Below are 14,726 nucleotides of genomic sequence, written 5' to 3' on the forward strand. Positions count from 1 at the left end.
GAAAAAGATGGGCTTGTCTGGCTGTTTATAGTTATCTACATGAAATGGTGTTAACTCATAAGATCAGCGAATTTAGGAGACAAGCAATTGAACTTTCTAGAAGTACTTGGGTTGATGGGGTTAAAGTTGAGCCACTTCATCGCGCCTTATGCATCCAATATTGGTTGGATAGATACAAGAAAAATGGACCACGAAGTTGGATTATTCTGGGAGTTCACAGTGGACGGAGGAAGGATGGGTACCATGATCCTAAAACGACAAGCCGACTCTCTATAAGATGGTTTCGAGATTCAAAAGAAGTCAAAGATGTGGACATTCCATTCGACACGGTCAACATCTCGGCTGAACAACTCTTGAAGACTGTTATTGCAATGCACGTCAATCACATCTTTGGTTCAACACACAGCAAATTGGCCGCCGAACCTATCTTTGCGAATCGCGAGGCATCCTTGTCACTACACACATCTAAGACTGAGCCAAAGGAGTCTGTACTCGGTGTGCAATTGACGGAGAGACAGCATGTATCAATCACTATAGAACCGGTCACGGGAATTTTCATCTTCAGTCCAGCCTCTCGAATAATTACCTCGTCACAGAATAAGCTCAACAGCCTGGATCGCGATCCTGCAATGGACGCGCATTTCAACATCGAGAATCTTCGATGTTTAGCCATTTCGGAAGAGCTCACTATCCTTGGCACTAGTGTTGGATGGAGAAGGGCTGAAAATCCCGGGATATCTAGAGAAGACCTGAAACGCAAAATTCCGAAAGACACAAAGCAAATCACCTGGTTTAGGAGACCTGGATGGCAAGAGGATTGGCTTGTTGCTGTTACGCTGGGTATGAGTGGAGAAAGTTGGTGGTTGTTTCAAATGTATGTATCTTCAAGGGCCTATAATTTTCATACTAATCAGGATAGATCCAAACAATCGACGGGCGTCAAAGTCTTAACCTCTATCCACATACCCATTAAAGCCGTCTCACCAACGCCCTCTTACGTATTTATGTCTACGCTACACATTTTTGCAGGAGGTCTCATATCACAATATACTAATCTCAAAGCTCTGCATGATAGGCGCATTCGTCATACTGTCCGACAGTCTGGTCTACCTTCACCCGTCAAACTTCCTTCAATTTGGATACATATTCCTGGACTATTCCAAGCCAGGGCAAAACCAACAGCGCATAAAACGTGGGCTACAGATTTCCTCAAGCTTAATTTTCAGGGGCTGGAGCCAATTTCAAATCTTCCATCTCAGTCACCGATTGATGATTCGCAGGCTATTGTCCCTAAGCCTGAGCAGAAGACAGTACTGGTCACGGTTGTACGCATGGCAGTACCTATTCCAGCTCTTGCGGTCTTGAACGAAAAGATAGATAAAGATATTGCCTTTCAACCTAAAACAGGAGAGATTGCTTTTAGATTGCGGTCTCAAGTTGGCGAGTCGATAATTCCCGCCCTGACAGAGCGGTTATTCCAGATTGAACGTCTTATCTCTTGTACTGCTGTGCTTCGTAAGCATGAAAATGTTATTAAATGCGATAGGATTTCACTACAAGAAATTGCATTTTCGTATGGGATGCCACCAGTAGCTCAAACAGAATTGGTCACTAGCGCAGACAAGACAACGCCTCTTTCCTATAAAGCATTGGTCAGCTTAGGATTAGTTGAAGGCAAAATGAAACTTACGTTGGAGATGGGTAACCCTCACATACGTGTTTTGGATTCTTTGGACAAAGTCTTGAATATTGCAAAGAGTGGATTCGATGCTGTTGCGACTCTTCTTCCACAAACTCTATATTCTTTGCGGGCTTTTGAAACAATAGAAAATGCCTGGGGCCCTCTTCATGACAAAGGCGAAGTATTCGTGTTCGTCAGGGGGCTTTGAGTGGTTCAGACTACGTTATGTTTTCAAGCCAAGCGCTCCTGATATGCCTCAACGAACAGTCTCATTTGAAATCAAAATGTGCCATCGCAAGCAAAAACCATGGTGGCTTGTCCGTCGTACAGAAAAGACTGATAAGGGCGTAAGAGGGGACGCAGTTCCGGATGATGAAATTGATCTCCGTTTGAAGTCAGTGTGGGACTCCCGAGGAGATAATGACTGGAAGGGCATGCGTACTAGCGCAGTTGGCCGTAATCGTGGCATTGAAACCTGTCTCGAAAAGATTGATGCAGTGATGCGAGATCTCTCTCCAGAAGACCTTGCAGTTCAACCATCGCAACAATCGCAAACGAATATGCAATTACAAGCTGTAGGGCCACAAGGACAACTACCTTCGCACCCCCAGCAGCAAAGACAATTACAATTGCCCACGCCAGCAAACTCTCAGAATCATCCACAAAGTCAAGGAAGTAGCCAAGGACAACAACGGATGCCAACTCCTAATATGAACATGAATCTAAATATGAATCAGAACATGTTGAAGAGAAAATCTTCCGGTCAAGCCATGAACCCTAGGGCGGCTAAGAGAGAAGTGGTAGAAATCGATTAGTAAATTTTGCTTAGGACAAATGAGATGGGGCAATGATATAAATGGTTTTCAAGCATGCATGCATAGGCGCACGAACTCGAATGAGAGATAATTACGTTATGGGAAGATACGAATATGCCTTTTTCATATTTCTTTTTCATCTTGTTACAATACAACATTATATGAGGGGTGGTGGCAAGCTGGAAGCGACATTCACTTTGCATGGCGTTAGACCTCCCCTCTTTCCTTTTATAATTTGGGGGCGGAGGCGGATAAGAAGCGGAGAAGTTGGAGCGCGGAGGGCAACGCAAGCTGTAAAAAGAAAACTTTATTGATGAAGCTGGGTGGCATGGCGTTTAGTCGGGGGCCGACTTTTTTTTTTGCTTTTCCGAGGATCTTTCCAGATTTTCTCACAGAGCGGGATGGCGGTGCATTGGATGGGGATTAGTGGTTTTAATGCGAGCCTTTTGCTCTTTTTCGTTGGTTCATGCACTTGTCTTTACTATAGGGGCGGAGGTGAAGAGGGTGGATGAAGAAGCGGGTTTGGGATGGAAAACAAAATGGGAGAGAGTGGTTTGTGTGTACAGGATGGGGGATATAAAATGGGGAGGCGGAGAGAGAAACATGATAATACGATAGGTGAATGGATGGAAATGATGGAAAGGGAGGCTTAAGCGATGTTTTTGGAGAATTGAGACGGGGGGAGGGGGATCGGACCAGGTACTGAATGTGAAATAGATGATGTCATTCATGCCTCGTATGTATGTATGCAAGACTTCACTAGCAGTAGTGGGTAGTCAGATAACGTTAATATTAAAACGTTGGTTGATATTATTATCTTGTAATAGCGTAGATTGTGAACGCAAAAAGAGGGGTTGTAGGTATGTGTGTATTATACACTGGTTAAAATATCAATTCGTCCTCTGAAACTCGAGTCGAGAAGAAAATGGTTAATTTAGATAACCCCATTTTATTGTTCGATTATTGCAGCTGCTTGTAGGGGATGAAGATTTCGAATATGGTTAGGAAGGATATTGTATATAAATGTCTAGTATTATTTAAAAACCTGTTGTGATCTTATAGAGCTGAGCTGATTACAAAATACCTCGATAGATAGATATATGGGTATGAAGTTGTATGTACCTACCTAGATGTACGAGGATAAAAGATCGGGGATATTGGTAGATAGTAGGTAGATAGATATACATTAATATATACATATAAACATTACCTACCCACCTCACTATTTCATAATATATTTTTCTGGGGATTCGATTTCGATTTCGATTTCGATGGTGTATTTGTGACTCAATACAGAATACAATTTAATTAGAAAAGTAAATGAGTACCTCCTACCTATCTACCTAGATACCTAGTGCACAACATTCCTTCCTTCCATTCTCAGAAACAGATAACCATCATATATCCACTATCTATCGGCTATTGAGCAAGATAGCATTTCTTCAGAACTACAGTACTCACATACCTACCTGCCTACTAATTACCTACATAAACTTTACATGTGTGTGTGTTGTACTTCGTATAACAACCTAGGAACCAAAGTATCGGGACTGTCAATCGCAGACTATTTGTTTACGAATGAATGACTGCTTGCTGCTTTGGCGGGATAAATGGATATTGGATATTGAATTGGATGGGTGGAAGTGTGAATTTTGAGGTGGGTGCATGTGTGGTGGTGGGGGCTAGGTGGGAATAGGAAGGAGAGCCGATGGGTGTGGTATTGCGGTGGTTGGTTTGGAGGGTTTGGATGGGTGGATGAGTGAGTGGAAGGGGGGAAGGGGGTGGGTTTTTTGGTACCGAGGATGCTGATGTATGTGTGAGTGAGTGAGCGAGGGTGAGTGAATAATGATTGAATCGAGCTGCTTTGTTGGGTGTTTTTCATGCTTGTTTCTTGGGGTGTGAGTGGGTGTTGTATGATGGTGTTTTGTGCCAAGCAATTGTGGTTTCTTGAAGAGTATTTGGTTGTGCAATGTAGTGAGTGGTGCGAGGAGAATTGTGGATAAGTACTTCGAGTCATACTCTGTATGTACTCGTGTGATTTGTTGAACAAAATCGGTGAGAAGATGGAATGCAATACATGAAGGAGTAGAATATCCGAGGAACTAGGGGGTTGTTAATGGGGAAGCGGGTAGTGTCCGACTTTAGAACTTGTTGATAGTCGGATTGTTTTCAAGACGGAAGAATAACAATGTCGGAATGAATGATGAAATGTTTTCGAAATTTGACTTGACGTTGCTGATCTTGGATGTATGGAGTTAGATAGATATGTATGATGAATGTGATGGTCGATTTGATATGCAGCGGTAGGGAACCGTTTGATAGCTGATAGTCGCTGCATAACACTTTTCTAGAAATCTTCTAGCGAGTTTCCCGAATTTCTATTGAAGGAACCTTTTGCCGAGCAGAGAAAGATGATCGTCTATTCCATACTTTGAATGTGCAATATAAAAAGTAGGTAGTCAAAGAATGCGACAAGTAAGAAATCAAATTGTACTGCATCAAAATCAGCTCGAGAAAGTCCTCCAACAGTTGGATTATCGTCGTTTCTATCCCAATCCTAATTCTTGATCATATGCCACTGTAATATCCGGGCCGTGGAGAATTAGATGGGGTAAAGGCGATTGGATGTTGTTTTTGTCGAGCTCCGTTCTTGCATGGGAGGCTTCGTCATTGCGGATACTTGCTTGCTAGGAATAATTCAATGTTTCATTGAATGAGTACGCAAGTGTGTCTTGGAGAATTGTGAATACCTTCTCAATTGTATCGCTGATTCTCACCATTATTCGAAACTTCAACATACCCAAATGTATAAATATAACCCCCCATCTAAATGAAACCCCGGCTTCCAAACCATTGAGTAACATTGGTTTTTTTCCCGAGTGCACACACATCTTCTCATACATAAAACTTTCTTGGTGCAAGTCTACGCTCAAGATGCAGCCAATGAGAAATTTTGGACTCCAGATTTTCCCTCCAAGTCTTTCACTGGCTCGAATGGCTAGTCATTGACCCCACAGTCTGATCCCAAATGGAACCACAAGAACCTCGAAATAACGTGGTGGGAGGGGATGTGAGCGGGTGCATGACCCTGATCCTTGACTCTTCACGAGGTATGGTTTGGAGGCAAGTTATGGACGGAGTATACAGTGTAGATGTGGTGCGGAGTGTACTCCGTTGAGAGAGAATTGATGAGTTTTAAACGAGGAAAGATGGGGATTTAGAATTTGCTGGATGGCTTGCTTGCGGAAGATAGATATCTAGGCTATTGGGGGAAAACGAGAAAAGAAGCTTTGAGAAGGAAGCCAAGTAGGTCAGTGTAAATACTGTAGGTGCTAGGTACCTTTATGCGAGCATGCGAAGGCGTATCGTATCGGTTTGGATCCTGCAGAAGCAAGAGATGCAGAAGGAATATAATTGATTGGGTGTTGAAGGGATGAGATGCATATTCATAATATTCTCTGGTGGGACGAACCCGTAGACGGATGCTCATTGTAGACAGTGGCTTTTGACTTGCATCGGGGAGTGTTGCAAAGTTGCAGCTTCCTTCGACCTTCTTTCTCACTTCTTCTTCGTCAAAGGAAGCTTGGCTTGGGGTACAGCTTAGAGGAAGGTAAATTGACACCTCAGCATCCTCCCCTTTTAATTTAAATGTGCAGGTACAATAGCATGGAAAAGCAACGGGCAATTGAGAGGAGTGTGAAGGGTTAGAATGTATCGAGAAAGATATCGGATTCATTGTAATCACAATCTAAATTGCTAAACGATAGATACCTATGTATGTATACCAAATACTCGGTAGAAGCGTCTACTCAACCACGATGTAAATAGCATCTTCCTAGTAGTCTTCACTCACGTATCAAGCCAGTATTAAAGAAGAGATTCTATCAGAATAGCCCTTATTATAACAACCAGTAAGCGTTACCACCTTTGAGTTAGAGTTTGCGGTTTTACGATGCTAGTGAGTAAGTAGTTTTAGCTGATGTATTGACATTGTAAAGATTACCTTGGTACTCCGTAGTTAGATATTCTACTGGATTGTGAACAATTACCTACTACCTATGGTAGATGATCAATCTGAGAATTCCCAATATATCTCCTCTCTTATTAGCCTCTCCTTTCATTTCTTCCTACAATATTAATTATTAGCAGAATCAATTTATAATCTATAATTCACTTGGAAGATGACTCGGATGAGTAGAGTAGAAGCCAAAGAAGCTTAGGTCATTCAATGGTCTCTCTCTCTCTCTCTCTCTCGCGCGCGCGCGCCCTCCCTCCCTCCCTCCCCATCCTTCAAGCATCGAAGCATCCAAGTCCAAGCCATGACCAAGGCTCGATCAAACCAGACCTAGGAACTTCTTCATACTCCGTCCATACATCCATCCATACATCCATCCGACAGGTACGCCTTTCTCTTTACCCCATTCAACTTAGGTATTGCATTGTCTCCACTAGATTTATTTGTCAATCTTTCTTCGGATTCGGATTCGGATTCAGATTCAGATTCAGATTCAGATTCAGGTTCAGAGGATCTACAATACACACATCTCAATTCACATATACTCTTTTCTATCCTTTGATCTTGGGATCTTTTGATCACATTCACATATAACATCCATTATTGGTAAATTATTCCAATCAATTACCACAAATCTGACCTCCTGAAGAGACAAGGCTTCCACCCCACGTTTTACGCCTCTGATGTGCAGCATTGGTGCAAATACTCACTAGAATCAGCGAACCATCTCATCACCCTCCTTTTTAAGCTTGCTTTGCTTTCTGCAGATGAAGATCAATTCTGCTACAAATTATTCGAATTCGAATAAACCATTTGCGCATGAGTACAACTCAAAATAACCACTTCATACTCGTGGGTTTCTCTGTCGCGCCGCGCGAACCGTGAACGGTAAAGGACAAGCTCGAGAATCACCGACGAGGTCGGAATACCAGAAATATGACGTCTATAATTCGAATGCTTTCGCCTGTTGTTAGTCAATTCTTTCCTTTCGTCTTGACGGTGTGGCGGTATGATGCGGGTCTGAGATCATTACGGAGAAGTTCCGGCGCAGTCAGGGTCGAGGAGTTTCTGAATGGTATCATTTACTGACAATTGGCTTTTTGTATAGACGGACAGAAATGGAAATACAGGTCGAAAGGGTCAAGATGTAGAGCCGGAGCCCGAAACTACTCCACTGGTGAAGATGTTACAGAATGCAGGTCCCATACGGCCGGACGGAAGTGATAAATTCTTTGGTTTAGAAAATGTATGCTCTTCCTCAAATCTATTCCCAATTGCTTCATACTAACTTCTTAAAATTAGTTCGGAAACACATGGTTCGTTTTTTTGAAATTGATCCTATCCCAATCATACTAACGCATCTCAGTTATGCCAATTCGATTTTACAGGCGCTATACTATTCAGTCCCGTTTAGAGAAAATGTTGTTAAATACCCACCGCATTCCCCTTCTGATACCCCCAATGGACATTTACCAAAATTAATCGTTCCAACGAGAGCTCCGCCACCAAATGGAGTGCCATTGTCGACGGCCAAACCAAAAGGCATATCGGCTGCCGAAGCCCTCAAAAGAAGACAAGTTGTGAACTCTGGCCAGCCCGGACCTGGCGCACCGGGTACTCGACCAGAAGACAAGCCAGATTCGCCTGAATACAAGAAGAAGCATGCGATGATGGCAGGCCCGATATTAGAAATTACCACGGAACATGCGAGTTCATATGGCATGGAGGAAACGACTTTTACAGCCTTGAAGGATATATTTACGGCTATGATATCACATCCTTCTCGGACAGGTGTTGTAAGCCCCCAAAGATTCTTGGAAGTTTTCAGAAGAGATAATGAGATGTTTCGGACATCGATGCACCAAGATGCTCACGAATTTTATGGATTGATGCTTAATGCAGTTATCAATAACGTCGAAGACAATGCTCGACGCCTGAAGGAATCGCTACTTCAAGAAAAGGGAGGACTTAATGATTCAATGACAGCTGCTGTACGATCAGTTGCGGATTCCATGGGCTTGGCAAGTGGAGCGCAATCTCCAGGAACGAAATGGGTTCATGATATATTTGAGGGAAAGATGGTCTCGGAAACGAAGTGCTTGACATGCGAAACTACATCACAGCGCGATGAGACATTCCTGGACCTTTCAATTGATTTGGAGAAGAACTCTTCTGTTACATCTTGTTTGCAAAAGTTTTCGGCGGAGGAAATGCTATGCGAGAAGAATAAATTCCATTGCGATACCTGCGGTGGTTTACAGGAAGCGGAAAAACGTATGAAGATCAAAACTTTACCAAAAGTTTTAGTGCTTCACCTGAAGAGATTCAAGTGGACTGATGATTTGACCCGATTACAAAAGTTATTCTACACTGTCAACTATCCATATCATTTACGCATGTTCAACACAACTGATGATGCGGAAGATCCTGATCGACTGTATGAACTTTATGCCGTGGTTGTACATATTGGCACAAACGCCTTTCACGGACATTATGTCGCGGTAATCAAGACTGAGGATAGAGGTTGGTTACTTTTTGACGACGAGATGGTAGAACCGGTAGATAAAAGTTTTGTGCGACAATTCTTTGGGGATAAACCAGGACAAGCCTGCGCCTATGTGTTATTTTACCGAGAAACTACAGTGGAGGCAATGCGAAGAGATCAAGAAGCTGAAGGTCTCGATCTAATTGCTACCGCTTCTGAAGTGGCAGATATCTCATCGGGGCAGGTTCAACAAAACGGCACTTCTCTATCTTCCAACTCGAAACAGGTTTTAGCAACACCTAGCACGCCAATCGATAGCGACACTAATGGGTTTGGATCCCTCGATCATGCGTTAACGGCGCCTCTGGTAACTTCCCCTATTTCGGGCAATCCGGTTCCAACTCGAGTTCCTTCTTCACCTCTCGATACCTTCAAGTCTAAATCTAAAGAAGAAAAGGGACGAGAAAAGAAGGCCGAGAAAGAAGCTGAGAAAGCGGAAAAGTCTCGAAAGGCTGCTGAAAAAGCCGCCGAAAAGGCTGCTGCTAAAGAGAGAAAGGAAGCTGAAAAGGCAACCAAAGAAGCCGAGAAAGCCAATAAAGTAGCACAAGAAGCGGAAACGAAAAAGGCTATTGCTCTCAGCAAACAAACGGAAATTGAGGAAATGAAAAGACGGCAATCAGAAGCTGGCATCCAAAAGGAAAATAATGGGAATGGCAGCGAGAAGAGTGATGGTAAGGGATTTGGTAGTTTAAATCTGAATAGAAGTCATAAAGGAAGTAAGAGTATGAGTAGAAAGAGTTTTGGGTTCTTAAGTAAGAATGGAGAGAAGGAAAAGGAGAAGAATGGGGAAAAGAGTGAAGAAAATAGCAATATACCCGAATCGAGCAACAATACGGCGGTTGAAGGAACGGCGGGCCCGCAAACACCGGAGAGACATGAGAAGGTTAAAAATGCACGATTTTCGTTTGGATTGGGACGGAAGAAGAGTAATATGTGGAGTCCGACTGTGGATAATTAGGATGTATCTATCTGACATTTTTTGCAGGGGATGATGAGAAGAGAGAGATCAAGGAGATGAGGGAGAGGCGCAAGGGGTCGGGGTCAGGGCTAGGTTGCTTTTCTTGATGTCGATTGAGAAATGTCGAGAAAGAAATATTTGAGTCCCATGTGAGAATTGCGATTGGGAATTGGTATGGATATTAAGTGCGGAAACATATTCGCATGGACGCATGGTTGATATTGAACTTTGTCTTATTTACACTTTTATATGCTTGCTTGCGTATCTGCACGTATTTGTGCACGCATGCTATGGATAGGATGGCGAGCATGGAAAGGGGTTTTGGGTGAAATAGGAAATGGAATGGGTGGGGAAAAGAATGTGTGGATTTGTTGCCTATGATACTTGTATATTCTTTTGATCCTCATACACCATACCTATCTGTTATACATATACTATAAAGTTTTTGGAGGCGTGGGTTGGATATGTGGCTAGTCCATGTACGGTTTGTCAATAGCAGGTGGTCGAGGATTTAAAATGAGATATTGAATATCATGAAATGGAAATTACAGAGGATGCTCGATGAAACTGTGATATCTCTTAAAATCTACCTTTCCTTCTGATCCTCGACCTCCCCCGTCTCTCCTCTAGCCTGACTAAATTCATAATTACATAAAACGCCAATCATATTCTGTTCAGTTCTGTTCTGTGGTATACGCGCTTTTGAATCCTTTCTCTCTGTTTTCTTTCACTACCCCTATCTTGGTCGGTAAAGGGATCATCACCTCTTCGTCTGAAATCTTCGAAAAGTATCTTTTATTATTACACTTGATGTCCAATACTCCATCCTTGATGCGCAATCATTTAGTTTTTATTGCACTGTGTTTCCCTTGATGTCTGTCCTTCATATCCATGTTCTTTGGCACGCGCATTGGGTTGTGGCGGCTTGTCTAGAATGGAATTCTGGATTTGTGAATTCGAACTCGAATTGAATCATCCTAGGGCTAATTCGTAGATGATGATTACGGAATTGATGCCTATTAGGGGGACTGTGTGGTTATATTAGTTTTGTTTACTTGGTGGTTTGTGTGCCCCTCTTCTCTTTTCTTCGTTGTCTTGGCCCTTCAAGTCCTACCCCCCTTGTATCGATCTCTCTCCTCCGCGTACTCTCCACGCAACTTCCTGTCCTTCCCTCTACGCCTCCTCCAGATCCTGCCACACTCTGTCCCTCCCCGAATTCACAAGAGCGCAGTGTCACAACAACGGGACTGAGAGGGAAAGAAAAATAAACATACTCCTCATGAGCGTCCTAACACTCGTCATCAAATTCACAAGTTTTGATTTGATACTCGTGTCTGCGCTGTTTCCGCCAAAGGCTGGTTCGGCAACGGAGTTGGACCCATCCGACTATTTTTTAGTTAGTGGAGGGAACAGTGGCCGAGGGTCTTGGGGTAGATGAGATGGGGGTTCTAGAATGGTGGGATTGGATTTGGGAATAAAGGTGGAGGGGAAGGGGAAAACTAACTGCGTGCGAGGAAACGATCTTCGGATAAGATTGCGACGGCATTGGTGAGAAGAACAATGACTAAAGAGGAGAAAAATACATCAGTATGTGATTGTGTATAATACGCAATGCTTCGAAGTATATTACGCATCGCATGCGCATGTGTCTAGACAAAGAGTATGGCTCTATGTATATGCGCGCGTCTGGAATTCATGGGGGCAATCGGAACACATACTATAGATCAGATTTCCGAATATGAAAAACATTGTGAGGGATTTTGTGATTTGTGCTGAGGTGCGATTGTGTTGTTTGAGCTGTTATAAGTCGAGGAGGTGGTTAGATGCAGACAAGGCTGTGCAAATGAAGAGGTGAAGTTGTCCACACAAGCTCGGAATCGTGCACAGGCCAGGCGAGGCTGAGGCTGCGTGGCTCTTGAATTGTGGTTTTTGTGATGTTGGGGGGATTATTTGTTTATATCTTGTTTCTTTCTGGCGATTTTCGAATTGACATAATTTATTAAGAGTTGAGGTATCTTACTACTATGGGTTTCCTGGATTTGTAAATATTCACTTTCGCTGGACAAGTTCTCAAAAGATATATCTTGTAGAAGAAAGTTGAGTGGGTGAAGCTTGCTCCTCTTTTGGAGCTCTCGTAGCACTTAAGTTACAGCCTCGTTCTTCACTTGCACATATTCTTTGAAAGATATTTAAAATGAAGGGAATAGGTACGCTCATCGTGCTTCTCTTTCTGTTCTAAATCTAATATACTAACCAACTTCCATTAGATATCCTTCTAACCCTCTCCCTCCCTACCCTAATCCTCGTCCACCTCCTCGTAGCTCCCTACACCAAAGTCGAAGAATCTTTCAACATCCAAGCCACTCACGATATTCTAAACTATGGCCTTCCTATCTCAAATATCTCTTCTACTCTAGATACCTACGATCATACCACCTTTTCTGGGGCTGTAACGAGGACCTTCTTCGGAGCACTATCTCTGGCTGCAATCTCTAAACCCGTCATACTGCTTACGCAAGGAAAGTATGCACAGGTTATTGTTAGAGGTGTGTTAGGGTTATTCAATGCGGCATGTTTGATTAGATATCGAAATGGGTTGACCGGGGCTTTCGGAGTGGATGTTGGGAGATGGTATATGGCACTGCAAGTTATGCAGTTCCATGTGCTTTATTATGCGTCGAGGACTTTGCCGAATATGTTTGCTTTTGGTCTTAGTGAGTTCTGCATCTTTCGGGTCTTGATGATGGATCTTTTAAAATACTGATTTATACATAGCAACTTTGGCATTCACGGAGTTTCTTCCAGCGACAGGAGGAAGTAGACCCAGAGTTGGAATATTGCTCTTCGTCTTTGCGGGTGTAGTATTCAGGTCTGAAATTGCTCTGTTACTCTTCACACAATTGGCGTATCTACTTGTGTTATCGAGGATATCTTTAAAGACGATCATTCCGGCTGGCATACAGAGTGCTATTTTAGCTCTTGCTGTATCAGTACCCATCGATTCATACTTTTGGCAAAAGCCATTGTGGCCAGAATTAGCTGGATTTTATTTCAACGCTATTCAGGGGAAGTCTTCTGAGTGGGGTACTTCTCCCTTTGTACATTATTTTACCTCGTTGTTGCCGCGTTTGCTGATGAATCCTTTGATTATATTGCTATTACATCCTCTGGCTTTGACTCTTCCAGCCACGAAGCACACCTCGAAAGATTTAATTGTTCCTTCGCTTTTATTCGTTGCAATCTATAGTCTACAACCTCATAAAGAGTCCAGGTTCATCATCTATGTTGTTCCACCTCTTACTGCTGCAGCTTCTCTCTCGGCTTCATATATCTGGACTCGTCGTTCGAAAAGCTGGCTTTATACCTTTGGGTCTTTGGCTTTGCTTGGATCCGTTGCATTGAGTTTTGTGGCTTCCTCGGCTATCCTCATGATATCTTCCCTCAATTATCCAGGCGGAGACGCCCTTTCCCAGCTTCATACCCATATCCTCAAGGATCTCTCAAGATCTCCTCGTACACAACGCACGCAAGAGCGAAATATTTCAATCCACATGGATGTTCTGTCTTGCATGACAGGAATTACCCGTTTCCAACAATACCCATCTCTTCCTCTACGTTTTTCGCAAAATCAAAATATCACGCTGAACTACGATAAAACAGAAGATTCTCCGGAATTGGGAGAAGCGGCTTTCTGGATGAAGTTTGATTATGCGTTGATGGAAGAACCTGGTTTGGCGATTGGCAAATGGGACGTTCTGGATACGGTGTTTGCGTATGCAGGTATTGAGATCTTAAGGCCAGGGGATGGAAGTAGTTTCTCAGAGAGGCTAGAAGGGGTTTATAGGGCGAATAATATCACTGTTGGGAAAGAAGGAGAAGCCCCCAGTGCTGAGGATGTTAAGAGGATAGAGCAAGAGGGGACACAAAATGTTAAAGGAAGTAGGGAAGGGAACGGGTTTCTTGATCTCAAGACGAAATTGATGTTTGAAGAAATGAACAAATTTGGGACATATAATTTGCTCAGGGATGCAGGGAGATTAGTAACTGGTGGGTGGTGGATAGGTCCCAGGATGGAAGGGAGGATTAGAATTCTGAGGAGAATAGGAGATGAAAAGAATTGGAAGGAGGAGCAGGAGGAGCAGAGGGAGAAGGAGAGGCTTAGGGAGAGTGAGAAGGAAGATGGTGAAGGGGTGGAGATGACGGCGGAGTGAAAATTGGCGTGATGTTGTTTGGAATCTACGTCATTGTATTTATAGGAATAAGATTGAGGAATCTTTTGGAATGGAAAAATATGGTACATATGGTTTCTGTGATTTCTTTCAGCTGGTAGTTCATAGTGAGAACGCCTTCTACTTGGATTAAGGAATGGTATGTTCTGGAGCCAGTATAAAAGAATCAATTCTGTCTGTCCTCTTCTACCTCTATTGCTTACTATGCAACGCTTTCTTGGCTCGTCAAAATGGAAAAAGTGGTGTGGGCAAATGATCTGTTCTCCGAGATGTTCTGAATAATCAAACTCACGACTCGCTTGCCAAAGGGACGTAAAATTTTTATCGATTGTTGACAAACATGCGTTTTCATTATTGTCACTACTTCAAGTTCAGTATGACTCTCCTAACCGCCATATCTCCTACCCGTATAAGTTTTGATCATTGTCAAGTATGTACTCGTTTGCGTTGCTATTGGGGTCGTATAAGTTTTTGCTTCCTTCA

The 14,726-nt window shown here is 43.0% G+C and overlaps 4 protein-coding genes across 4 annotated transcripts; 3 read left to right on the forward strand and 1 right to left on the reverse strand.

Moving 5' to 3' along the window:
* Positions 1 to 44: 44 nt before the first annotated feature.
* EAF02_003879 (uncharacterized protein) lies at positions 45 to 2,496 on the forward strand (the record flags this gene model as incomplete). Its single annotated transcript, XM_038899927.1, has 3 exons — positions 45 to 874; positions 920 to 1,870; positions 1,923 to 2,496. 3 exons carry the CDS (start codon positions 45 to 47, stop codon positions 2,494 to 2,496), a joined length of 2,355 nt encoding a protein of 784 aa, XP_038760854.1.
* A 4,951-nt stretch (positions 2,497 to 7,447) lies between these two features.
* EAF02_003880 (uncharacterized protein) lies at positions 7,448 to 10,014 on the forward strand (the record flags this gene model as incomplete). Its single annotated transcript, XM_038899928.1, has 4 exons — positions 7,448 to 7,480; positions 7,620 to 7,757; positions 7,814 to 7,827; positions 7,878 to 10,014. The coding sequence occupies 4 exons, from the start codon at positions 7,448 to 7,450 to the stop codon at positions 10,012 to 10,014; spliced, it is 2,322 nt and encodes a 773-aa protein (XP_038760855.1).
* Positions 10,015 to 10,986: 972 nt separating this feature from the next.
* Positions 10,987 to 11,763, reverse strand: EAF02_003881 (uncharacterized protein; the record flags this gene model as incomplete). The annotated part of the gene is made up of 4 exons (XM_038899929.1): positions 10,987 to 11,042; positions 11,289 to 11,369; positions 11,519 to 11,578; positions 11,733 to 11,763. The coding sequence occupies 4 exons, from the start codon at positions 11,761 to 11,763 to the stop codon at positions 10,987 to 10,989; spliced, it is 228 nt and encodes a 75-aa protein (XP_038760856.1).
* A 245-nt stretch (positions 11,764 to 12,008) lies between these two features.
* EAF02_003882 (uncharacterized protein) lies at positions 12,009 to 14,450 on the forward strand. Its single transcript, XM_038899930.1, has 3 exons — positions 12,009 to 12,221; positions 12,282 to 12,728; positions 12,790 to 14,450. The coding sequence occupies exons 1-3, from the start codon at positions 12,209 to 12,211 to the stop codon at positions 14,223 to 14,225; spliced, it is 1,896 nt and encodes a 631-aa protein (XP_038760857.1). The 5' UTR covers positions 12,009 to 12,208; the 3' UTR covers positions 14,226 to 14,450.
* Positions 14,451 to 14,726: the final 276 nt, after the last annotated feature.

The sequence above is a fragment of the Botrytis sinoallii genome (assembly GCF_014898435.1).
Source record: "Botrytis sinoallii strain Bc 23 chromosome Unknown BSIN_005, whole genome shotgun sequence".
Lineage (NCBI taxonomy): Eukaryota > Fungi > Ascomycota > Leotiomycetes > Helotiales > Sclerotiniaceae > Botrytis > Botrytis sinoallii.

What these genes read in the sequence shown, in the direction of transcription:
- EAF02_003882 (XM_038899930.1), top strand. An exon ending in TATGTTTGCTTTTGGTCTTA is followed by an intron (nt 12,729 to 12,789) that starts GTGAGTTCTGCA and finishes ATTTATACATAG; the next exon opens with CAACTTTGGCATTCACGGAG.